Source organism: Hypomesus transpacificus, chromosome 15 (genome assembly GCF_021917145.1).
Source record: "Hypomesus transpacificus isolate Combined female chromosome 15, fHypTra1, whole genome shotgun sequence".
In the NCBI taxonomy this organism is placed as follows: domain Eukaryota; kingdom Metazoa; phylum Chordata; class Actinopteri; order Osmeriformes; family Osmeridae; genus Hypomesus; species Hypomesus transpacificus.
Window position 1 is genome coordinate 7691370 of NC_061074.1, and position 26212 is coordinate 7717581.

Below are 26212 nucleotides of genomic sequence, written 5' to 3' on the forward strand. Positions count from 1 at the left end.
TACATGGACATTCCCCCTCGAGGCAAGTAGGGTGAAGTGCCTTGCCCAAGGACACAACGTCATATTTCAAGGACAGGAATTGAACCGGCAACCTTCTGAGCAATAGCCCGATTCCCTAACCGCTCAGCCATCTGACTCTGATCTTTAGTATTAGAGGAGGAAAGCAAACAGTGTGTGTGTGTGAGATGGAAAGGAACAAAAAGACCTTGACTATGGAACGAGGGCAATTAAAAAATAAAACACTTGAGGAGTAGTTAACGAGTGGTTATGAGTACTGTTCAGACCGGAACACCATGATCTCAGATGCCCTACGGGAATAAAAGCTTGTGTAATTACAGTGCCTTTTTTCTCGCATTGCTGCTTTTAAACCACCCACTCATTATCCAACTGAAACATATATCGCAGCCTCTATACTTGGCTATATATACATTTAAGTGCTTAGCGAGAAAAGGAGCACAGTTGCTATTCTCTTTGCTGAGGTTGCTTAAAAGGGATTCCTCGGACGAGCCCCTTCGTGAACTCAGCACGTTCCTGTAAACCCTGCGTGCCATGGTTTCCAGGGGTTCTCAAGTACATCACGCTAACATTCTTGACTAGAAGACAGCATCGTCCATGGTAGTGAAGGGTATTTTGGACCCTGCCAGAACCTAGACTCCATCTCTAGAGTCGCACCGGATGTCATGCTCAGGTCAGAGAGGGGAAAGGATAAGAGTCCTTGCAGGGCTTTCTATCCATCTATTGTCTTCCACTCTCAGTCATGGTTCTCCAGACAGAGAGAGGGTTTCCTAGACCACACTGATATCTAAGCTTCCTTTGGCTCTCTTCTAAGCACCAGTATCAGTTACCGAAGCAGACAAGTCATAGTCTGTCTGATACTATCAACCTTTCCTCACAGTCCTAACATTCTACTTTAAAATGCTCTCCACTGACCATTTCAGTCTCCAATTAAGTAAGCGAGACCTTCTTCACTCAGTGAATTGTCCAGAGCCTAAGATAAAACTGACCGTGTCTGAGGAGAGGGGGACAAAGGGCCTTTCTTTGTGTCCTTTTGAGGTTAAATTGAGTTGATGGTGACAACATAATCACCCTGGCAACAAATTTGTATCTTTGTAAAGCCTCTGAAATGGGAAATCAAAAATGTATGTTTATTTAAAAAAAAAACATCACTGGCTGTCCCTGAGTTTCCCCCCTTTCAGTTAATAAAGATGTGGTTTTTCTAAGCAGGAAGATAAAGCTAAAAATATAAAGAAAAACAGGCGCTATTCCCAGGAATAATGCCTGTGACATTCATATTAAAGGCTGACATTGTTTCAGTAGTTTACTACTCCTGGAGGGATGCCCTCACCATACAGTTACTGTACAGTAGGGAGATTTGATTTCTTGAATGTGTTTAGTCTCCAAGTTTGGGCTGTTCTTGTCTGTAGTGTCCGTGAGGAAATGGCTCCATCTGTTGGTGCATCTACTGTTCTGCAGGACTTGCTGTTAACGTTGAATCACTTTTCACAAGTTGAGTGAAAAGTTTTGTCATTCTTCCCATAGTTTTTGTTGGAAAATATGAGGCAATAGCACTGCAAGCAGTCAAAAACATTGTACAGTACATTTGTGAATTGCATTCCAATCAAAGGCTGTGGTGGGGTAGGACCCAAACGCAGGAGATGTAGCCAGGTAGAACACCAAACAAGGGTTTCTTCTTAAAAATAATAGGAAAACAGACAGGCTACTCCGTAAGAACGGTAAGGATAAGACACAAAACAGGAACCTAAATACACAGAACCAAACAAGACACAGGTGGACATGATAAGACTAATGAGAACTGAAACCACTGAACAAGACACAGGTGAAGACAATGACAGATACAGGGAAACACTCGGGCAGGGAGAAACCCCAAACAATAATATGGGGCATGGCTGTGGCCGTGACAATTCTAGTGTAATCTTTGAAACATGTCACGTGTGTGTGTGTGTTTGTGTGTGCGTGTGATGTAATAAACCACTGGTTAATAAACTACAGCCTGACTCATAGAGAAGGGAGTCTGTCACTCGCTTACATGTTTCTTGCAAGTTAGAAATTTCATAAAGACAGAGACCACTGAAAGTATAATCTCGTAAATACTGGAAAACATGGAGTCACAGACAGATGGAAATGAAAGATCACATTCATGGGCTATTTGTGGAAGTTGTTTAGGTCGGATTCGGAGGTATGTTCCTGTTGACTTCAAAAAAGAAATGGTTGATTTATCCAAATTGGCTGTCCCAGTGGTAAGAATATAATTTTGATTAACAAACATTTCTAAAGGGTCTTCTTTTGGTGGGCCTCCTGTTTGTGTTTATGATAGAAAGCTGATGAAGAGATACATATTTTTGGATATTATACAATACTGTTCTAATGTTGTTTTATCTTCACCAGTTTATGGCTCAAACCATGAGCTTTTTAGTGGGTTTTGTCGGTACTGTTTTCTGTGGACACTTGGGGAAGACAGAGCTGGCTGGAGTTGCTCTGGCAACAGCTGTAAGTAGACCAATTTGATACCCAAATACAGCAGATTCTCTCTTTCTCTCTCATATTGTTGTAATTTTATGAAGTAGACAATGACAAACGCACACTAACATATACTCTGGTTCCTTTACTCAGCTGATTAATGTCACAGGTCTCTCAATAGGCTTTGGTTTATCGTCAACGTGTGACACACTAATATCTCAGGTAGGATCCCCTCTTCACCTCCTCAATTTTTAGTTCACCGGAATTCTAGAAATGCCCATCATTTTTGCTCGCAAAGTTCATGCCACCCAGCGCTTAATCAAGCTGTTTTCTGACTGCAGACCTTCGGGAGTGGAAACCTATTGAAAGTGGGGGTGATTCTCCAAAGGGCGATCCTCATTGTTCTGCTGGCCTGTTTCCCATGCTGGTCCATCCTCATAAACACAGAGTCGATACTCCTGGCAGTCAAACAGAGTCCTGAGGTTGCCAGGTAGGCCCAAACACTGCATCACCACATTTCCAGAAGAAAGTCTGAAGAACATTTTAAAGAAAGCTGCTTTGTCTTGCATGACTCTGACTGAGATGACTTCATATCTGTAGGGTGGCTCAGCTGTATGTAAAGATTTTCATGCCGGCTCTACCGGTAAGTAGACAATTAGCCCCCAAAAAAGTAATTTGATAAAAACTTTCCAATGAGTTGGTTTTGAAATGGCTACTTTTCTGTTCAAAGGCAGCATTCATGTACCAGATACAATCCAAGTACCTACAAAATCAGGTAAAATGTTCCCCAAAACATCTGACATCCAGGCAAAACCCTCAACATTGTCGGGTTTCCTGAAGAAATGATTGTCTTCCAGGGGATAATCTGGCCCGAAGTGATCATAGGGGCAGTGGCTAATATCCTGAATGCCATTATCAACTATGTCTGCCTCTTTGCCCTCAACCTTGGGGTAGCGTGAGTAAAGCAGCAGAGTTCTCCTCTCTCTACGTTTGAGAAATGTACCTGGAGACTACAAGTTGTCCATGTCTTTCCCAGAGGGTCTGCTGCAGCAAACACTATCTCCCAGTTCTCAATGGCTTCCTTGCTTTATTCCTACATCATGTGGCGAGGCCTTCACAAACCCACCTGGGGAGGTGAGACTCATTTAGTTGATCACACACATTACCACAAAGCTAAATAAAGAATCCTTATGGATTTAAAAGTATGCCTGTTCAACTTCAAACTGCGGCTCGAATGTGGGAGATGTTAACGCAGCATGGTTTTGGTGTGTGATGATGTAGGCCGCAGTGACAGGGTCAGCGTTGACCTCTCTGTTTCCCTGTAGGCTGGTCCAAAGACTGTCTCCAGGAGTGGGGAGCCTTCATCAAGCTGGCCATCCCCAGCATGCTCATGCTGTGTGTGGAGTGGTGGACCTACGAGATCGGAGGCTTTCTAGCAGGTAGGGCACCGGGGCGTCATGTCAAATTGTGACTCTTTTTAGGTCGTGGGGAGGCGTAAAGCTGCTCGGGGAAGGAGCGTTGTTGTTGTTGTTTGTGATGGGAACATCACTGTTTTGTCACAGGGCTGATCAGTGAAGTGGAGTTGGACGCACAATCGATCATCTTAGAACTGTCATCCATTGCATACTTGGTAAATACATCTTTACATGGGTGGTTATTACAGTTACAGTCAAACACTTACGGTACAGTAAGAGTAGCCGCAGGGCTGTGATTGGTGATGCTTGTCGTCAGTTCGCTTTAGGGTTCAGCGTCGCGGGGAGCGTGAGGGTGGGGAATGCCCTGGGGGCAGGAAACACAGAGCAGGCAAAGCTGTCCGCCAAACTGGCTGTGTTCTGTGCAGGTGAGTGAGACAGGCCCGTAGGATCAAACCGACTGCTAAATGAATATAACAAATATAAATACTTTTTATTTGAATTTGGAAAATAGATTGAATGTGTTTGCATTATTTATGAGTATTCTATTATAAGCCTATTTTATTAGCCTTTGTACTTGTTTTACATTACATGTTGTTTGGGCTCCCAAGTTAATTGCATTTCCTAAATTAAAATGGGATTCACTGATGTCGTGTCATCTGCATGATCACACGTCTACCGCCTAGGTTTATTGTTGTTAATTATCATTCATTTCTATTACAGTTCTCATCTTTGTTCAAGTGCACAGTGTCATCCTACTCTATTGTTCTGATCTCTGTCGTTATTAGGGTCGGTTTCTGTGTGCCTGGCAGTTATCATTGGGTCCACAAAGAACATAATCTCCTACATGTTTTCCAATGACGAGTGAGTGTTTCCTTTTGTTGTTTTGTTGGGCCACCTCCGCTGTGGCTCAGCTGGGCATTCCATGTCTTTTATATCGCAATATCTGCTGAGACAGCAGAGAGAACCAGGCCCATGTGGAAGTTTCTTATCTCAGCTCCTGGTTCCCTGCTGAGTCACTGCAGGTGAGAAGAACCGTGACCTCTGTTAACACATTCCTTTACACAGTAACCAGGGTGATATCACCTTTGACTCACTCAAGTTCAACTGACAACTAGAATTCATATCCGAAGCACACCATTGTACCACGATACATAATGCCCACGTTTGGGCATAGCTGTCACATCCTCATCCCTCCACTTTCAAAGCAATCATACGTCACGTTCATGGCATTTTGAGTGGGCTGGATTGCTCTTATTGTCTTTCCCAGGCAGATCAGAGCCAGAGTAGCAGAAGTTATGACGTTCTATACTCCGTTCCTGCTTCTGGAAGCTCTCACGGTGAGTACTCCTGTCAACCAATCAGAGCCGAGCATACTGTGATGTCTGCGTCCTGTCTGGAACCATGTGTGTGTGGCTGTGTAGTGTGCCTCAGGCAGCATCATCAGGGGTGCTGGGAGGCAGAAGGTCGGAGCTGTCGTCTACATCGCTGGGTATTATGGGATTGGACTTCCTGTCGGGGTTTCTTTAATGTTCGCCGCCAAACTGGGGATCTTAGGTACGTTTCCATGTCCTCCTTGGGTTCTCTGAAGCACAACTGTGCTCATTTTCACGGAAAGAAACGAGAAAAGAGTTTCATTTAGTTGAGTTTTTTATTTTTTAGGGCTCGCTCTAAACTTTGATGCTTCCTCTACTCTTTGTCTTTGTTGTTAGGGTTGTGGATAGGTTTCTTCACCTGTGCCTTCCTGCAGTCGTCCATTCTCCTCTTCTACATATACAAAATGAACTGGAAGACAGTCACCATGGAGGTGGGTAGTGGTATGCTCAAGCACTCCTGGGTGGCTCACTGGGATCAGGAGTTTAGCCTGCTTTGTCTAAAGAAGTACATTTTCTATGATGAACTGTTCAATGACTACATGTCAAATGTACTGTGAATGTGCCGGACAGAAAATATTCTTATGAAATGTCTTGGGATTCTTCCAGGCCCAGGTTAGAGCTGGGATCAAAGATAACCATCCAGACATGGGTAAGTAAAAAGGAACAGCTTTAAAATTGCATTAAACTACTGTAACCCAGTGGAAAGTATAGCTATACAAATACTTGGTTATAATAAATACATTTAAGAAGATGGCCTATTTTAAATAAAAGGGTTACTGTTGCGGAGAGAATGGACACATTGCAGGAAAATGCAGAAATCCTGAAGATCAAACTAAAGTAATACAGAAGCTTATTGGAGCACTCAAAATAGCCTACGCAGCATCGACGACTACGCACATGGACAACGCCATTCTGTTCTTTCCTGCTTTTCTTCTGCTGAAACCAGTGTATGACACACATGGTTTAGTACAGTCCTGTTCTGTGTGTGTGTGTGTGTGTGTGTGTGCGTGTAGGGTCCGATGATTCCATGGTGGGTCAGCCAGAGCAGGTGGGGCCCTACGAGATCAACAGGAACACAGAGTTTCTGACCGAGCCTGACAACGAGCTGGCCGTCAGCGTGGCGGGAGGCATGCTATCCCACAAGGCACTGGTGCTCCGCAGAGGCCTGACCCTGGCTGGGATGCTCTCCATCCTGGCTGCGGGAATCATCACCAACCTGCTGATCTCCAACTTCATCCATGGAGCTTAAATGACTTAAGAGCTTCTCTTGGAGTGGGTCAGGAGGGTCTAGTGGACCCACAAGGGTCTGTAGACACAGATCATGTTCTTATGGTCTTATAGTCTGGAGAGCCCTCCAACCCAGTGGGGCTGGGTCTTCTGAGGACAAGTAGTGACCCGGGAGTGGATGTGTTAGTTAGGATCTCCACACACAGTATCCTGCCCTGAGTGGAAGACAAAAAGGCCTAGACCACTATTTTCTGATAATAGTACTGATTGAAATTCAGATTTCTTGACGCTCTTGTGAAACTTTAAGTGTCAGGACTGTAGGAGGCGTGGCTGAGCTATCAGTCTGTCCAAGTCAGCTGCTAATAAACCAAATGAAATGCTTTCTAATGTTGTGAGAGTGGTTGCTTTTTCACTGTCTCTGGACGTCCCATAAAACAATATACAATATGCATACGTTTATTAAAATTTTTTTTGTAGAGAGACAGAATATTGTACCTCTGATTCTCCTTCTCTCTGTGGGTTGCATTCCCAATAATCCTTGAAATGCATAAAAAGAAAAGTGAAATTCCAATAAATCCTAATTAATCTATTTAAATAGCTGCAGAGAAGTTCTCATTTTTGACATGGTACATGGTTTCCTGCAGTAAAGTTAGTGGGATGGGGTTGAGGAAGCGAGGTCTGTGGAGTTGCTGGTGTTGATCCAGCTCACTGTGAGGTTTCCCCCTGGGACTTGGAGGGTCTCTGGCAGGGGCAGGACGAGATGGACACTCACTCCCACGACCAGGAGCCCGACGGCAGCCAGCACAGTCAGGCCTCTCCTCAGTAGCAACTGGGTGGTGGAGAGATGAGCTCTGGGTCGTTCTGCTCCCCCCTGCCTCAGTCCCTGGTCCTCCTGTGGCCCACGGGCACTGCTGTCTCCCAGGCCTTCCTGGGCCACAGCGCTGCCCCTCAGGCTGCTCTCACTCTCGCACCAACATCCGTTCTCCGTCTGGATGTGAGACAGTGCAGTGTTAGTGCTCGTCCTCCGGCTAGGGGTCACACAAAGGTCAACCTAGAGCAGTCGTCCCTCACCCTCCCGTTGGTGTCGGTGAGGTAACGAGCGTCGGAGCCGTCCTGCTGCTCCGTGGGGACTGACCTCCTCAGCAAAGCCAGGTGTGCCATCTTCTGAGCTCGTTTCACAGCCTGTGCCCCCCCAACACAAACACACACTTCATCAACTGCTCCCCACCTGAGAACCCCTCAACAACCACAAGCAGCCCCTTCCCAGCTGAATCAACCCCAGGGGAGGCAGCAGAGTGCATGCAAGAGTCAGGGTATTCAGCCAGAGCCCCTGGGGAAAACCCAGAGAACAGCATACCTCCACAGTCATCTTGTCCCAGTCCAGCCTGAAGATGACCGTGATGAACAAACTGGACTGTATACAAACACAGAGGAGGAGTCCTAGCCAAAACCCTGAGAGGAGACAGAGAAGGAGTGAGGAAAAGATGTTTGCTCTTGATCAAGTATAAACAACACAGTCTTGACTTGTTCTCACTTTTCTCATCCTGAGATGTTAACTTTGACTACAGCACCTTGCTAAAAAAGCAACAACGGCACTGAATTCATTGTAATCCATGTCATTCATTATGTTCATTGTAATTCAATGAGGCACCTACCTAATACCCCAAGCTGTGCGGTGAACATCAAAGAAACACAAATAGGAAGTCCGACACAATAGTAAAGGATGAGGTTGGCCAGGGCAGCTATTTTCTGTTTGCCCGTGCCCAGGAAGATGCCCATGCACACACACTGGGACAGAGACAGAGACAGAGACAGAGACAGAGACAGAGACAGAGACAGAGACAGAGACAGAGACAGAGACAGAGACAGAGACAAAGCTCCCGTTACTGTGAATACACACCGAGAAACAAACACACCTGTTGTCATCCACCACAGGTGTCAGATGCCAAATTCTGTCAACGTGATTAACGGGAGAACAGAGGAACATGTGCAGAAAGAAGGACTGGACGACCAGAGGAGCCAACCCAAGTGACTCACCACCAAGCCGTCAAAGAACTGAAGGACGCAGTACACGTTTAGAAGTTGGGAGACCAGCGCTATGATCTTTCTGAAAGTCAGAGACGGTGAGGATGTTAAGAAGGTCAAATAAGGTTTTTTTTGTCTGGCAAACTCAGCCTGCTGAGTTAAACAACATTGAATACACTGATCTGAGTACCTCCTGATGTGGGCAGATTTGACATTGAGCTGTTTAGCAGACGCTTTTATCCCAAGCGACGGACAAATAATGCACGAGTACAGCAGAGAATGAAGGAAAAGAGGAAGACTGCTGCGGAGGTATTCCTAAGTATTACAGAGGTACAGTAGGACTGTACAGTATGTACAGCATACATACTCATCAGAGGTGAAGATTGAACCAATCACTGTTTTGATGGAGCAGAGCACCAGGCCCTGCATGACTGCCATGGTCGCTGCGTCACAAACAAACAAACAAACACAACATCATCAACCGTGGTAGAGTATTAGTCATCGATCGATGTGGTCTGACCAGGGAGGAGGACTGCACTACATGTGTGTATTCGACTAACCATAAAAACCTACCTTTGGTTAGTCAAACACACACACACAGACAGACGGGTCACCTCTGAGGTCACTCAGAGAGCCGGGCGTAGCTGCGCCTGTGTTCGACTGACCTGACAGAGTCAGAGACACCTTGCTGGTGAGGATGGCCCCAGCTGGGTCCCCCGATCCCAGGGCGTTCCCCACACGGACGCACGTCGCAGCTTGGATGCCCAGAGGAAACTACAGATGAGTAATGCATGTGTGACCAGAAAGCAGTCACAATACAGGTGGCTAATTACGCCACAGGCATCCCATACATTACTGCAAGTCATGCTATTCCCCTGGCCAAGAGGAGACTCTGACACTTATTCACTTTCTCTGATGATCCATCCACACTCTGAAATTACTTCAGCAGAAATCATTCATCTCTCAGGCTACTACAGTAGATTGAAGAATAACCTAAACTGCTTAACAGATCATGAGGTTTATCTAGAGCAAAGACACATGATTGCTTTCCTGGTTAATCTATTGTGGCTGTCTGAGAGGTGAGTGACTATAGGATTGAAAATCATATTAAAGGTAAATGAGTGTCGAGGTGCGTGTTACAGAGAAGTGAGTTTAGAGTTACAGAGATATGCCTCATACCATGTAGTTTATGAAGGCCAGCATTATGACCAAATGCTGAGCTGCCAAGTCAATTTCACCCACCATACCTAGGAAAGAACAAATATGAAAGTATACAAATACTGTAGATGTAGTTTCGGTGTCGTACAACTAGACCAGGAACAATTGTTCTCTATACTTTGAATGTTCATGTTAGCTAGTTTCGTGGTCCTGATATAGTGTACCTGCAAGGATGCCCCCAATTTCATATATCCACCACTCGAAACACATCATCATTGTACTGGGTATAGCCAGTTTCATGTAGGAGCCCCACTCCAGCAGTGCTTCTCTGGTCCAACCTGCAGGGGGAGACAGAGTTGTTTGATTTCCACACAGACAGGTCAGATGTGGGACTGGTCATGTTTACTGGACAAACCCAGAAGCAAGCTGACATACTTACCGCCCCATGTTTTTACGTGTAGCTTCCTCCACCATATGTACGCAAACAGAAATACACAGATGTAAATCTGCGACAAGCTGTTGGCCACTGCAGAGCCGCTGGAAAACACAGACACACACAAACACAGACACACGCAGAGTGGAAAGGACACACACAATGGTACACACGCACAACAGAACAGACACACAAACTCACACACACACACACACACACACACAATGGAACACACACACAGATAATGACCTGAGATTTCACTTTAGCCTGTTATGAATGGAACTACATGACTCACAACACTTGTACTAAGGACATGTACTGAATGAGATCTTCTTTTGAGCACACCTACTTAACTCCCAGGTCCATCCAGTAGAGCAGAATGTAGTTTGTAGCCACGTTGGCCACATTTGCTGCAGCCGCAGTGTACATCTGGGGCAGTATAATACCCTGGGAATAAATACACAGATTTGTACTTCGAGAGGCTGTTCGCCATGCACCCAGACGCCCCAGATTCACACTGAACACACTCCACCTTGACATGACTTCTGTTACAATAGAACAGGCTTGTCAGAGGTGTAAAAAAGAAAAACGTATTTCTGTAGCACAGGCATTGTTTACCTGGTTCTGGAGATAAGACGCTTGAAGCTGATGCAGAAACATGGTCTAGGAGACAGAGACAGGAGACCAGGAGAAGGACATGATAGGTTTAATGCATCCTAATGAGGACATGGATTGAATATTTCTATCACCACTTCACTGATATGAACAACATACAAGCAGAGGGCAGAATCACTCTAGTCACTCAGTGAATGGAACATCATACAGGTGGAGAGAAATAACAGATTACTTACAGGCACAGCAGGCAGGAAGGCAACCACATACAGCTGGGCTATTCTGAAACACAAAGTGTGTAAGCTTATTGACTGTTACATCAGTAGAATCACACACAGGCAGAAATACACACACAAAATGGTTTCCCATTTGTTCAGGAAATATAAATCACGGTTCAATTTCACTCTTATCCAGATCTCACATGCGCCCTATTACCACTCAAAACCTCACAAGCGGAAAAATCACCTCTTAAGTCAGGATTGTCAAAATGTTTATAGCATTTTGGGACCAACAGCGATCTGTTCATCTCATTTGGTGGGTAAATTGGCTGTAAAAGTGTCTGCACTGAGTAAACAATCTGGGGAATATCACCAGGGGCTAGATCTGAGCTGAATAAGACCTGGCTGTTGGAAAGCCATCCTGTTTCATCCAATTAGCATACAAACAAGCACTTTATTTCAGGGTCCAGATATGTAGGCACAGGACTGGCTTCGCATTGGCGGTGGTGTGTGAGTGTGTCTCTCTGAACCTAACAGGTGTCAAAGAGCCAAGAGCAGATGTTGTTTTAGTTATGGTTGTTTTTGTTGTTGTTATTCACCTGGCCACCTCAGGCTCCTGGCCCAGGGCCAGCAGGATGGCCTGGGTGTTGATGAGCATGGCCCAGCAAGGCAGACAGAAGAGGAGGAGGATGAGGACACTCCTCTGGAGGATCACGCCCACCCTCTGGAGGTTCTTCCCTCCATACGTCTGCTCACGCACACGAGCGACACGAGGGACACCGGCAAACACAGGTTATGAGTGAGAGTGGTCAGTTCTTAAAACATCATTTACATTTACATTAAGTCATTTAGCAGACGCTCTTGTCCAGAGCGACTTACAGTAAATACAGGGACATTCCCCCCGAGGCAAGTAGGGTGAAGTGCCTTGCCCAAGGACACTACGTCATATAGCACGGCCGGGAATCGAACCAGCGACCTTCTGATTACTAGCCCGATTCCCTAACCGCTCAGCCACCTGACTCCGAATGTAGTCTCCACGTCAGCACACTGCAAGATTTTCTGAAACGGGAGAGATCTGTTTACCTGAGAGACCAGTGTGTCACATGCTAGGCCAAGACCTCCCCCGGTCGCTGCTGTGGTGATGTTAATAGTCTGAAAGGAACGAGCCGACACGTTTATGTACTGTAAGATGTGTAGCCTTCTAAACGTTGCCATGCAACACTGCTATTCCCAATTGGCCCTTGTCAATGTTATTTTTTCTAGCCCCTCCCCCTAAGTATCATCAGGGTACTTTAATTGGTGTGGGGAACTACATATTTGGACAGATTATTAAAAAAAATACTGATTTATAATGATTGCCTTGTAAACACAGCAACCTATTCATAGCCTTCAGCAAGCTGTGATTTTCCCTCATTGTCCGTCTAGGGCTAAATATATTCCCATTATTGACCTTTGAGGGACATACATTCATAGTTACGGTACCCAGAACTCCTAACATACTGACTCACCGCACACGCCAGCCCATAACCAGCCAGCTCAGCGTTCCCCAGGCGACCGCAGAACATTGTGATGACAAAAGGGAGCAAGTAATTGAGGATTCGAGACAGCAGCTAGAAAAACAAACCCAAACAAACAGCTCTGATGAGAGTGTCCCACCCAGAGAGGATAGAGGAAGCACCATTTCTCTTTCCGCGGGTCTTAGACTACTGTTTGACAGGATTGTATTAAGCTGACATCACATTCTGCACAGCACAACCCGTCTCATCTTCACAGGCTAAATAAACAAGAACGCATGCAGAACTTTCACCAGACAAAGGCACAAACAATGCCTCCTGGATTAAGAAAAAGGATCAAATCAAAAGAGGGGCTCAATCAAATCTGTTTTAGTCTTATCCTAGTGGGGTGTGCTCTGGTGTTGGAAAGACACCAGTTCAGAGAGACTAAGCAGGGCAGTTACCCAACAGTGCCAGTGGTGGATGAGGTCTTACCAGGGGTCCTGTCATCCGGAGAATGTGGTAGAGTTCCTCTCTGTGTGCCAGGGGTATTCTGTTTCTCACCCACCGACAGCAGAACAGCTTGGCACTAGCTGCCCCCTCCTGGGCCTGTGGGTGGGGAGCGCTGGGAGCAGATGCTACCGTGGGCCCTTCCATCTTGGCGTCTGTCCCCTGACTGATGGTCTGACGGCTGACAGCTCACTGCTGGTGACCACCTGCTGCACTGCTGCTGCAAGGTTCTAGACTGGTCACCGCTCAGCCAAGGTACAGACACGGTGTTTCAACACCCATAACGGTTGACTAATTCATTTCATGAGAGACATACCCTGACAGGGCAGAAATCTTGACGGCAGCTATCAACAGCAACAATTGATTATTCAATTATTCCTGCCTTATCATGAACAAATGTTAAAACCGTAAGTAGAGGGACATCAGCATTGCAATACCATTTAATGTTCAGTTGGAAATAGATGATAAGTGACCTATAAGTGACCTACAAAGTATCTAAGTGTTGGATATGCATGGGGGCTGGTTAGTGAATCATTGTACGATACAGTATTCAGTACAGAGTTGCAAGATCACATATAGTAGAGTGGGTTTAACAAATGTGAATTGACTGATCAAGTGCATGGATGTAAATAACGTAGACCGCATACAGCTTACTTAACGGTTTCTGAAGCAATCAACCTAAACCTTAAAATCAACAGCAAACAACTGATAAGGAGCTAATCAGGGGATGTAACATCAAACATTAATACGCGTGAAACCTCCCAGGATGTTAGACGACACAGTTATGGTTAGCCAGTCTGTGCTCTGGCACGCAACATGAGGCGCTGTGTTGTCATAGCCGTCGAAGCAACCGAAAATAAAACCAGTCGATTTGAAGTGGAGGAGTGCGCTGTGCAACTTTTGTCATGGATTTGACGCCCTCCCTGTCCTCTATTTGTACAAATGATCCCACTCCTGTACCTCTTCAAGGTTCCATTCCAACCCACATGACACTGGAGCTCTAAAGAGGATAATGGTCAATGAGGAAGGCTCCAGGTGTGTCTGCATCAGATTTAAGCCTGTCTGAGTGGTGTATCTGATGAGATCCCCCCCCCCCCCTCCCACCACCTCTCTCCCCCCCGACGGCCCCCCTGTTCCTCTGGGCTAAATCAATCCGGCTCCTGGTCTGGCCCCTCACATGTCCTGTGCTGCTGTCTCCAGTGATTTGAATCTGTCACTTGTTTTCCATCAGATTACCTTGGCTGACACAATTGGCACTTCCGAGGCTCTCTGGCTCTCTCTCTCTCTGGCTCTCTCTCTCTCTCTCTCTGTCTTTTTCCCCTCTTACTCACCCTTGACCACCCCTCAATTGCTTTAACTTTCTCTCTTCTTTTGAACACACAGTCCCTTGTGCCCGTGTTTGTCTGATAGACTGTCTTCCTGTCATGTGATGGTAGAATTCAGGTCAGTTCCCTGTCCTCCTCATGGTTCTCTGCTCCTCTGCTCCTCCTCTTCCTGGGGCTGTGGGGGTCAGCTCACAGGTCAACAGTACCAGAGCCCTCTTTTTCCAGAGTGGCCTTTCTATTCCAATGACCCTCTTCACTGTGGTCAAAGGTAACCCTTTTCAACACAATGGAAAATATCCTGGTATAATTCATTTAGTCTTCAACAAGTGATTTTGCTTATGTGTTTATGTCGTGTAGTGCTGTGCACAGAGCTGCAGATTGTACTGATGGGAAAATCTCAGGTAGCTAGAAAAGAATCATTCAGCAACATGATGAGAATTGCTCAGAAAATTCAGTTACAGTATCATACAGTTACACATAATGAATTGGCAAAATTAGATATATGTTTTTCAGGAAGAAATACATAAAATATACAGTGCTATTCTCTTGCTAACACTCTACAATATGACTAAAGGCAGTTATTACAGCTTTTGATAAAAAGTGCTCTTAAACACTGCCAAAAGAAATCAATGCACACTGGCAGTCTATTTGGAGCGGAGGGAACTGATTTGATAAATGACCAACTGTTTGGTGGAGTATGTGACTTTCTGTTCTAAAGGTTTATAATCAAGCCTGTTTCATAGCAATTTCTTTGGAGCCATCAGTCTGCACTGAGGGCAGTAATCGACTTTGTGTCGGTGTGTGTGTGTGTGTGTGTCTGTCTCTCTGTGTGTGTGTGTGACCCCCCTCTCCTCCCCTTACCTCTCTGGTCTTTGGCACTCTGTTTATCTGGCCAAAGTTCAACTCAACCCTCGTCCCCCACTGTGGCATCCTGAAGACTCCAGCTAGATTTCAGGACACATTAAACCATGTTCTGTTTTCAAGAATAATAATTACTGATCGGGCAGGGGGAACTCTTCAATCTCAGGTCTGCTGTTGTCCGCAGCAAGCCTAGGAGAGATTAAACAGCCCATTCTGTGGTAGACTGATAACACTGTATTAATACAGCCTTGAGATAAATCAGCGACCTTAAGCCAGTTACATCATGCTCACTGTTGTGCAGTTCAAATGCATAGGAAGAAGATCTAACAGTCATACACATGCTTTTGTTTTCAATGCTTCTTGTATGACTGAGACAATGTACAAAAGGCCAAATCGGTTGTAGCATGCTTTTGTCATACTGTAGACATCTTTACTTCCTGGACCTATACAGATATTTGGTCTGACTGCAGCCACTTGATAGCTCAGATTGCAGGTCATATGCTTGGGAAATTTGAGGGCTTCAATCAACTGATCACAACAATGATTTCAACAGAAATCCCACTTTCAATAAGGAACACAACATGACTCTGCCCGCATGGCCCAGAGGTCACCTCGATTCATACGTAAACATGCTGGGAATGTGGGCTGAGTGCGTTATCATTTAAATGAAGTCAGTGATTGCATGACATTACGGCCCCAGGTAGTCAACCACGGTTCCGCTTGGGAAGAATTAAAGTGCCGTTAATCAAGCTTGTAGAAGCGGAGTCATGACTCAAACCAAAGGCTAACACAGCTGAACAGACAGGTTTTGAAAGGAACATATAAGCACATTGTGGCTTCAGAGGAGGGGGGCCGCTGCAGTCTGGGAACAGCAGTAATGAACTGCTTGAGGGAGCCTGTGCAGTGGACCAAGCATTCCATCTATTTTTATATAGAGAATGCCCAGCCTTTAAAATAAGAAAACAACAAACTAACCTAAAGAAATATATTTGTTTTGGCTCAAGAGTCCATTTGATGGAGAGCTCGGTGTGTGCTTGATTCGTTTCATTAGGATGGGTGACAAGGAGCGGCCTGGTCTCCAGGGAAGCTGACCTGGGATCCAGATCCAGACCGATTGGAGGGATTTACCCACAAGACAAATCTCTAGAGAGAGCAGGAAGGCATCATTTTCTACTGAGTTTCACTGCATAAACTTTCCGACCTATTAATATTTCGGGACTTAAATTAGGTTCGGGAGAGCAAGGTGAAAGACAAAGTGAAGATGGCGGAAGGTTATTGTGGGTATTGTGTTTGAATCAGTTGCCTGATTTTAAAACTCACTCACTTAGCATTCAGACATTCCTTCACAATACTGACAATCTACTACCTCTTTCCCAGATAGCAGTTGATTTATAATATGGAGGAGACGACCTGCACACTACAAGTCTGGGGAGAGTGTGCTTGGGGTAGTGATTAAAGGGATGGGGTTGATTGGTCAAGCCTGATTATCGAACAGGTTGAGGCTGGGGGTTGGAGCTCATCATCCACAATCCAGGTCAGAACATCAGAGATAATATAGCACCTTGCACCTGGAGGAGACGAGGGTGATGGGGGATGGAGTGGGGTGTCTTGATGACAAGCAAGGGACAGAAGGAAGACAGATGAAAGGCTTCAAACAGACCAGAACTGAGTAGAGATGGCAAAAATGCACACATCCTTTACTCAAGTAGAGATAGTCATGTTTAAAAAGATCAGATATGGCAATGGGTGATCAGGAATGTGTCTATTCTCAGTCACTCCCTGTCTGATCCATAACGTACCTTTTTATATATAAAACCTTTATTGAAAATCTTTTTTTAACTTTTCAAACCTTTTTTTCACTCAGTGAAATTAGAAGAGAGAAAGGAGGAGGATGGTGGAGGAGAACAGAGAAGCCTAAAACAGAGTAGATTAAAGCAGAGTACAATATAGTAGAGTCCTCAAGTACTTTTCTTTCAAACTTTCTTTTATAAATGATTCTTTGCAATCTTTCAAAACTTTTTTTTAACACACAGTGAAAGGAGAGGAGAGAAAAGGAGAGAGGAGGATGGTGGAGATGAGAACAGAGAAGCCTAAAACAGAGTAGATTCAAGCAGAGCGGAGTACATTAGAGTACAGTAGAGTCCTCAAATAGTTTCAATACTTTTCTTTCAAACTGCTTTTTGAAACTTTTGAGAAAAAAATATTGATCATGCCACCAAATACAGATTAAAACTAAAGTAACAAGCCTGGTTTGAAAATGTAAGAAGTAGAAAGTACAGATATTTGTGTAAAAAAAGGAGTGAAAGTAAAAAGGTCAGAAAAATAAATAGTGAAGTACTGATACCAGAAAAATCTACTTAAGTACAGTAACAAAGTATTTATACTTTGTTACTTCCCATCTCTGGAACTGAGCCAATTGCTGCTCTGTCATTGTTGAGTTATTTTATTTACAGATGTAATCCAATTCCACAGTCACAGTAAACAATGTCATACAAACACATTGTATGTTTACTTTAAGATCTCAGTAAAAGTCAAATTTTGCAGCAGTGCACCCAACCAGACAAGTAGTTAAACACTTGACTGTAAATAAACACACAACACTTACAGTTTCTAGCAGGTAAACTATGTAATTAATTGCAATGAGCCCATTTAAATCACAAATGATCATAAATATTTGTGTATCCGATTCTACTTCTAGGTATGGTCATTTCATTACGGAGATAAAACAAAAAAGTAAAATCACCATTTACAGTCTTCACAATTCAAGTACTGGTTTATCTACAGTGTTCGTTAAATATAATATCATTTTTTTTCCTTTGCTACATTCTTTCAAAGCCGATTGACAAATAATGCTGTTGCTTTGGTGCTGGGGACCCAGGCAATTATACAATGCCGCAACAACTGTGAAGTTTAGCCACAGCCTCTCCAAAGCTTTGGGAATGAAAAATATATACAAAAATGAAATTATAGTAAATTTCTCGCTAAGCTTCTGATTGGGACAAGCAGAGAGAATTCTTCCCTCACAAATGGGTTTTACGGTAAACCTTGAGCCCTTCCAATCTCTGAATCCTTCGGTCTTCCAAAGCAGTTATAAAAACGTTACCAATGCTATTGGTGGACAAACTGCCTGAACACCAAACATATAAAAATAATCTATTCTCCTCAACAGACTGCATTTTAGTGAAGATATAAAGACTGAGCAGAGAATAGCCAAAGTTTAACTGCTTCCAGTATCTTCAATTGTAATTGTCACAATCTGGTTGTACTACACAGTACAGTAGGTATTTTCATCACAAGTACAAATACATCAAAATACATATTTAACACACACTGTACTCACACACACACACTCACTCACATGCACACAAACCATAAGCACCCCAAACACACAAAGACGCAATTAGATACTTTCCCTTGAATATAAAACTCCCATTTTGGTCAAGCAAACAGGGTAATATCTCATTATATTTATAATCCTACACAATAACAAAATACAATTTAAGGCAAAATAAATGTAAGTGTAACACCAAAGTTCAAAACAACTTCAAATATTTACTATACATTTGTACATACAGTATTACCAGGTAGAAAAAGATGTCAGTTTAACAGAACGATGGGTTGTAATGTACAGCGTCTTCTATGACGTTTGCTCTTCAAATGAGTCAGATTTCCATACACCCGCCTCCATGAATTGATCCTCGAGTATTTTAGTGTTTGACCCGACAGTGTAGTTGAGATGTATTGCAAACTACTGTTGTTAATCAAGCTAAAAACTACAGTAATACAGTATACCATATGTATGTACAGTAACCATAACAACTGGTAAGAAAGCCATAATTCTGAGCTGCTGCTTGCTGAGTTTTTAAATCAAACTCCAGTAAACAAATCTGTCCGTTCTCTATAGTAAAGAGATTTACAAAGCACAGCTACCAAAGTACTGATGAGCTCAGGAGACTGGCAGCAACAACATCACTACTTAATCAACACTGCAGCATGAGGACCCCCCTGTGTGTGTCTGACCTCCGGATGCATGACATTCCACAGAGAAGAAGAACCTGCCACACAGAGCAGACGAACTTAGGAGAGGGACACTCCCAGACACCAGCCAGGCTAGGGATACCGAGTAGATACTGCACCCAGTAGATAGTGTCTAGCTAGAGACAGCATGTATCCACCAGAGACGGGCAGCCAGGCCAGGGGATGTGGGGCGCAAGGTTGTCTGGAGAGAGCAGGACTACCAGCCCTGGAGGTAAGGCTGTACACTCTTTGTCGGTTGACTGGCTGTGAAGCCGCTCCCAGGCCCTGCCTGCTGCTGTGTTCTGCATGACTGGCTGACTGAGGGGAGAGAGGGGGAAAAGGGAGAGAGGGAGGAGGAAGGGTCGGGTCACTCGGCTTGGGGACACAAGGTTCATGTCGGCCGTTTGAACCGAGGGGACCCCGCTCTCCTGAGTCCAGGCTCCTGAGATGGGACTAGGAGTGGCTAGGATTTACATGCAGGGTTAAGGCAGGAGCCATGATTGCCCCCTGCCAACGCGGCAGACCGGTGGAGAGAGTTGCCACGGGAACGTGCCTTCCAAGGGTTCCTCAGGTTCTCTCCTTCTGTTCCTCTGCTCAGCGGGAGCGGACGACACAGGGGCGAGAGTCCCGCCTCATCATTCCCTTTCGCCACTTCCATCCAGACAACCCAAGTGCAGTTGTCTAGACAAAAGATGACGCCTGTTTTTAGCACTGAAATTGCATCACAATTGCAGCTTTAGGTGTAGTTTGTGCTGGACAGACAGCGTTGGGAAAAACTGGGCCTGTTTCAAGCTTCGGGCATGCAGGTAATTTTAGATATGCGCCACTGGATAGCATCTACAGCCACTGAAGTGCAGAGGGCCAAGCAGATGGAAAACCCTGATCCAATAGGTGGAAGTGCTGGAAAGAGAGAGCTCAAATGAGTCAAGTGTCTCGTTCACAAAGCAGCAGGTAAAACATGCACAGAGATTTGCTATCAGTGTTACCGAAGCCATTCTAGCTAAATTCTTACAAGCCCTCAGAATGACACAGCATCCAAAATCAATTTTCTTAATTGCAGCGACAGCATTCCCTACATTTAGAAATGAGTGGATTTTTAGCATGGCTGGACACTATGGTTAAAGCTCATCAGGCTTTGCATAATCACATTCATGAGTCCGCAGACTGTGCAGGCGTCAAAGTAGAATGTGGAAATAAGGGGCAGTCAACTTTGAAAATAAAGGCATCTAATAATAGAAACCCTACCCCAGGTCCCTCCATGAATATTAACGAGGCAGTATTCAGACAGATCTCTGCTCCCTGTCTGTCTGTCTGTCTCTCTCTCTTTTCTTCCCCCAGTCTTCTCTCTCTCTCTCTCTCTCTCTCTCTCTCTCTCTCTCTCTCTCTCTCTCTCTCTCTCCCTCTTTTGTTCCTACACGTTCATTTCTCTTTCGCTCTCCCATCTCTCTTCCTGTCTGATCTCTTTCTCTCGGTCTGTGCAGCTGCTCTCTAGGCTGGATCAATTATCCTTGCTTCTACCTCAGACCCAACTCAAACCTGTAGCTCCCCGACAAACAACAAAACCAAGGTGAACATGTATCGACTGCCAGACAGAGCCAATCAATCCATGTTGGCGTCAAAGTGCTGCTCTCACAGGATTAGCAAACAATGTAGACGACTAAAGGTTAATCAGCTAAATTATTCAACAACAAAAATCTATTCATGCTCTCCAGAATAGGAGCTAATATGCTTCGATTCAAATGGGAAATCATCTAGCAGTATTCTATTGTTATCAAATAAACAAGGAGCAAGATTCTTTTAACGTAGTTGAAAGATCTTTGTTAATGTGGACTGTTCAGTGGAACCAAAAGAATGTGTGTTTCTGTATTATTTTGTCAGAGACTATGCTATACCATTGTATTCCACAATGTCAAACTTGTATAGTCTCCGTCACAAGTTTTTAATGTATTGTTCTATCGAGCAAGTCTTAATAAAGGCATCTTAATTCGAGTCTTGGTCCTCGTCTTTCTCTTGACTAATTAAGTGCAAGGAGCAGCTAACATCTGACATAACATGCCACCCTAGCATAAGAAAGTTCAATAACTTGGATTCCTCACCTTGGCCCTGGACACGGAGACACCCCCCCCCCCTTTCCTCCTCTTGTGTCCTCCCTCCATCTCTCTCTCTCTCTGGTCGTCAGGGAGTGGTGTCTCCACGAAGCATGGAGGCCCGCCCCCATACGCCATGGCTGCTGACTCCTCCTCCCCCTCCTCCCCCGTGGTCCTTGTCTGACTCGGGCTGGCTCTGGGCGCGTTCCGGCTTGGGGTTGGGTGTGCAGGGCGGGTCCGGCTGCTGGACGGACATGGTCCTCCGCAGGTGTGTGCGCTTGCACAGGAAGTCGGGCTTGGCAGACAGGCCGAAAGAGCCCTTCCTGAGAACCATGCGCACTGAGGAGCTCTTCTTGGGTCTGGCCCTGTGGCCGAACTGGAGAGAAGACAGGTGCACCGCATAGCCCTCGCTCAGGAACTGGAGAGAGAGGGACAGAAGGAGGGAGAGAAGAAGGGAGAGAAGAAGGGAGAGAAGGAGGGAGAGAAGGAGGCAGAGAAGAGGTGAGAGAAGGAGGGAGAGAAGTAGGTAGAGAAGGAGGGAGAGAAGAAGGGAGAGAAGAAGGAGGGAGGGAAAATCCATTCAGATATTGGGGGGAAAGCAAAGCAGAGTGACCGAAACGAGAAAAGCCTCAGACCCAAATAGATCAATCGTCTTTTTTTCATCAATATTTATTAGTCAAAGCCTCCATTAACTCGTGGATAAGCAAATGGGATTAAAGAGTGGCGTACCTGGCATTGATTCTGGTACTTCTTGGAAGGCCTGCCCACTATATAAATCTGGGAGGGACTCAGGCCCAGCATGTTATACACTGAGATGTCCTTCATTGAGCCATAGGCGGAGCTGATCTTGATGTGACACTGCCAAGGAGAAAGGAGGAAAGGAGCGGGGGAGAAAGGGAGAGGAGGAGGGGAGTGAGCTGTTAGTAGTGTGTCTGGCACATTGATGGGCTGCAAGTAAAGTGGCACGCTGGGTGTCGGGCAAAGTCAGTGCCAAAGTGATACTTTAGAAGGTGGTGTGAAAGATAGGGAGAGGGAGAGAAAAAGAGAGAGGGAGAGGGATAGTAGGACAGGGAGAGAGGGAGACAGATAGAGATGGAGAGGGAGAGAAAAAGAAGGAGAGATGGATTTATTGGGCAGTCAAAAAAATGCCAGGGACCCACCCATTACACCACCTGGAAATGAGAAACCCTACTTCATCACATTAATGCAGGATCTCAGGCAAAATAAACAGATTTAAAAGAAATAAATAAGCTCATTACCACTGCTAGTTACAAATGAAGCAGTAGAGAAGGAGAGAAAGAGAGACAAGGATAGAGAGGGGGAGCGACAGAGAGGGAATGAGCGACAGAGAGAGGGGGAGAGAGTTTGTTTACGTCTTGAACTAGGTTCCTCAGGAAGATGGTCTTCTGGCGAAGAGGGTCGTGGACCAGGCCCTCAGAGAAGAAGATCATGCCCTGGGGGAAGTTGTGCTGGGACAGCCACGACACCACACGCTGTTTCTGCATGTCTGGACGGCCTGTTATATAGATGATCAGGTAGCCCAGATCCTGCCAGTGTCTGCTCGCACGCACACACAAACATAACAAACATCCGTTATTCCGGAGTGATTTATTGTTTTGTAGAGCTCCTTCTTCCCAGCCTCTATTTTTCAATTCAGATAAATTAACATGACAGAATAAACTGGTCATATTTCAAACTGAACAGATGACTTGCTTCAGTTATCCTCCTCAAACCATTCATCATATCTCTTTCCAGCTGCGCCTTCAATACACACACACACACATGAATGCAGGCACACTCACACACACTCAAACACACACATGCACACTTCCTCTCTGACACGCACACACACACACATACAAGCAGTCACACACACACACGCCCGTGTGCTGGCGTTACCTGACGACATCCACAGCTCCAGGCCTAACCTTGGGGTCGCTCCCCATGATGGAGACGCTGGCGGCGAAGGAGCCATCGATGCTGAACACCACACACTCCATCCCCCGGGGCAGTACTGTGAGGTAGGCCTCAGCACTCGTCTGATCCCCCCTGAACACAGAACGATGGAGGGAGAGAGAGAGAGAGAGAGAGAGAGAGAGAGAGAGGGAGAGAGAGAGAGAGAGAGAGAGAGAGAGAGAGAGAGAGAGAGAGAGAGAGAGAGAAAGAGGGAGAGAAAGAAAGAAGAGTGAGATGGAGAGGGATCAGAAACCCACCCCCTGGTGCCCCCCCCCCCCCCCCCCCCCCCCACTCCAGGTAAAGTACAAAAGCTCTCCAGCGCCAACACAGCTAATTCAATCATTCAATCCAATTCCCTGGTAACGCTGCACCACTGAGGAACACAGTGGGATGTTGTGAAGTGTGTCTTTGAGAAGCAGGTGTGAGTTGGCTTACTTGACCACCATCCTGATAGGGTAGACCCCCAGGGCCAGCTTCTTGCCCTTGGGGATGGTGTAGGCGATCCTGCCACTGCTGTTGGTCACCTCCGTGTCAAAGTGGACCCAACGGCCGGACTGGGGCTGAGTCATCAGGAAGATGTCCACCTAAGACAGGATCACGAGAGGCTCAGCACACAGCCTGACAAGAGCCACTACGGACAAACGAATGACTTTACACATGAATGAAATTAATTGAGGGACGCGTGAATGACGGGGGGGAATTCATTCATTCACAGAGACAGCGCTCTACGGTTGGCAAGGTGGCTCCGTTAACAGACGAATGTCCCACGTCACGGTCATGAACGCGTGGGACCACACCAGATCGGGAGCCCTTCCGAGCCGTGTGCCTCTGCAGTGCACCCGGCCTCGCTGGGTCGTGCTGGACGTCAAGGAGTTAATAACACAAAGCTGGCGAGGACATCCATCACACGGAGCTGTCACCTTCTCTCCAGTCAGAGTCACCATGTCCAGGGGGCCGTACATGAAGCGACCAACCAGGGTCTGAAGGCCCTCCTCCGTGGAGATGACATCATTCACCCGGTGGTTGCTGGTGACGTTCTACAGAGAGAGAGAGAGAGAGAGAGAGAGAGAGAGAGAGACAGAGAGAGAGAGGGAGGGAGGGAGAGAGAGAGAGAGAGAGAGAGAGAGAGAGAGAGGGAGGGAGGGAGGGAGGGAAGGAAGGAAGGAAGGAAGGAAGGAAGGAAGGAAGGAAGGAAGGAAGGAAGGAAGGAAGGAAGGAAGGAAGGAAGGAGGGAGAGAGAGAGAGAGAGAGAGAGAGAGAGGGAGAGAGAGGGAGATGGAGTTAGAAAAGACAGGAAGGGAAAGACACACAGAGGGAGAGGGAGGGAAGGAGAGAAAGGGAGTGAGAAGGGGCGGGAAGAAGAGACTATTAGAGAGGGAGAGAAAAAAGGACAGTGTGTGAATGATAGAGAGGGGGGGGGGTAGGGTTCATACTTTCACTCCTCTGTCTGGCTTGCTTCATCCAACCTTCCATCACTCAATCTTTCCAACATATTGAAGTTATCGACGGGCCAAAATAGGCTGTCACTAAAAAGATGATGAAATACCCTGGTCTTAAATATGGAGGTGCCATTCATCACATTACCTACGCACAGAGACGAGTGCAGTACCCAGCCTCACCCCTAAGGGGTGTTACATCTCCGTTTTGCCTGGTAGCAGGGCTCTGCATAGTTCCTAGTTCCATCACTGTCTACCATGCAACCAAGCAGGCAGAACCACTCACACACAGAGAGGGCACACTCACACACACACACACAACCCCATATGTATACATGTGTGTGTTTGACTTGTTGTCACAGCTTCCTGCTGTACATTCTACGTGCCATATTTGCACGTCGCTTTGGATAAAAGCATCTGCTCAACGAAATAAAATGTCAAATGTAAATATGATCGTGATCACAGCCTCCAGTTTTCAGGCGAGGATTGGTTGACTGTGACAGGGACATGCAGGGTCGGTGTTCAGGTTTAGTTCAGTTTACTCCAGGTGTGTACCACTCTGTGTCATGTACTGCTGCACAGTGTGGTCGTAACTAGTGTTTAGCTCCATTGCTGTTTACACTGTTGGAACACAGAAGCCAATCAACTTAATTCAGAGGATGCACAGTCTAACGAGACTATTAAACAGTTCCAGGCGTCACGCTAATTGATTAAGTTGGTCGATTATTAACCCTTGCCAAGGCTAAGTCATGTGGGCACAATTGTAGCCCAGCTTGTACACAACACACACCACACATATATGCAGTGATACACACACAGATACAAATAGGCAGAGACACACACACAAAGACACATTAACACACACACTCACAGACACATCAGAAGAGTGAATGAGTTGTAGTGTCGGACTCCTGCTTTGGCACAGTGGTGAACAACACACAGCAGTGTCTCTCCTCCCGCAGCGACAAACAGCCCCTCGTCATGAGAGACCCCAAGCTGCTCTCTCTCTTTCTCTCTCTCTGTCTCTGTTTGTCTCTCTCTCTCCCTCTCTCTCTCTCTCTCTCTCTTTCTCTCTCTCTCTCTCTTTGTCTCTTTAGTTGTCTCTCTGTCTCTCTCTTTGTCTCTGTCTCTCTCTCTCCCCCCCCCCCCCCCTCTCTCTCTCTCTCTCTCTCTCTCTCTCTCTCTCTCTCTCTCTCTCTCTCTCTCTCTCTCTCTTTGTCTCTCTAGTTGTCTCTCTCTTTGTCTCTCTCTTTGTCTCTGTCTCTCTCTCTCCCCCTCTCTCTCAGTCTCTCCTTCTCTCTCTCCTCTCCTCTGGGGGACCCAGCTGTGCCTGTCCACAGTCAATACTCCCCAGCAGGGGAGACAACAATGACTTCCCAGGTCCTATTCAGGTCAGGGCTGCAGTTCTCAAGAGTCTGCCGTCCTCTCCACAGCTCTCACACCAGACCAAGGACCCAGTAATGTTGGAGGCAGCGGGGGCTTAACGTGGGCTGAAGGCTCCACAGGTTTAAATATAGAAGCGTTTGTGAGGGGCCGCGGTGAAAACATGCTATGTAAAGGGAGTGAAGCTTATTCGGAATTAGATTCC

At 45.9% G+C, this 26212-nt stretch overlaps 3 protein-coding genes across 3 annotated transcripts in view; 1 reads left to right on the forward strand and 2 right to left on the reverse strand.

The window, feature by feature from the left end:
* The first annotated feature begins 2409 nt into the window (after positions 1 to 2409).
* On the forward strand, positions 2410 to 6854 carry slc47a3 (solute carrier family 47 member 3). Its single transcript, XM_047036166.1, has 16 exons — positions 2410 to 2508; positions 2632 to 2700; positions 2820 to 2968; positions 3079 to 3121; positions 3209 to 3253; positions 3336 to 3433; positions 3515 to 3612; positions 3804 to 3917; positions 4041 to 4108; positions 4210 to 4318; positions 4679 to 4754; positions 5161 to 5230; positions 5315 to 5447; positions 5603 to 5697; positions 5873 to 5915; positions 6280 to 6854. The coding sequence occupies exons 1-16, from the start codon at positions 2410 to 2412 to the stop codon at positions 6513 to 6515; spliced, it is 1545 nt and encodes a 514-aa protein (XP_046892122.1). The 3' UTR covers positions 6516 to 6854.
* A 204-nt stretch (positions 6855 to 7058) lies between these two features.
* On the reverse strand, positions 7059 to 13089 carry slc47a4 (solute carrier family 47 member 4). Its single transcript, XM_047035996.1, has 17 exons — positions 12928 to 13089; positions 12448 to 12549; positions 12023 to 12091; positions 11539 to 11687; positions 10961 to 11003; positions 10728 to 10772; positions 10459 to 10556; positions 10116 to 10213; positions 9901 to 10014; positions 9698 to 9765; positions 9184 to 9292; positions 8886 to 8961; positions 8531 to 8600; positions 8149 to 8281; positions 7851 to 7945; positions 7565 to 7675; positions 7059 to 7481 (listed from the first exon to the last, which is right to left on the reverse strand). Exons 1-17 carry the CDS (start codon positions 13087 to 13089, stop codon positions 7143 to 7145), a joined length of 1881 nt encoding a protein of 626 aa, XP_046891952.1. The 3' UTR covers positions 7059 to 7142.
* A 4477-nt stretch (positions 13090 to 17566) lies between these two features.
* pitpnm3 (PITPNM family member 3) overlaps positions 17567 to 26212 on the reverse strand; it is a 51847-nt gene continuing 43201 nt past the window's right edge. Inside the window, 7 exon segments of the mRNA XM_047036517.1 lie at positions 17567 to 20045; positions 21242 to 21650; positions 21962 to 22090; positions 22606 to 22789; positions 23132 to 23281; positions 23624 to 23772; positions 24109 to 24225. Of these exon segments, the coding sequence (XP_046892473.1) occupies positions 21321 to 21650; positions 21962 to 22090; positions 22606 to 22789; positions 23132 to 23281; positions 23624 to 23772; positions 24109 to 24225 (1059 nt within the window). The 3' untranslated portion in view covers positions 17567 to 20045; positions 21242 to 21320.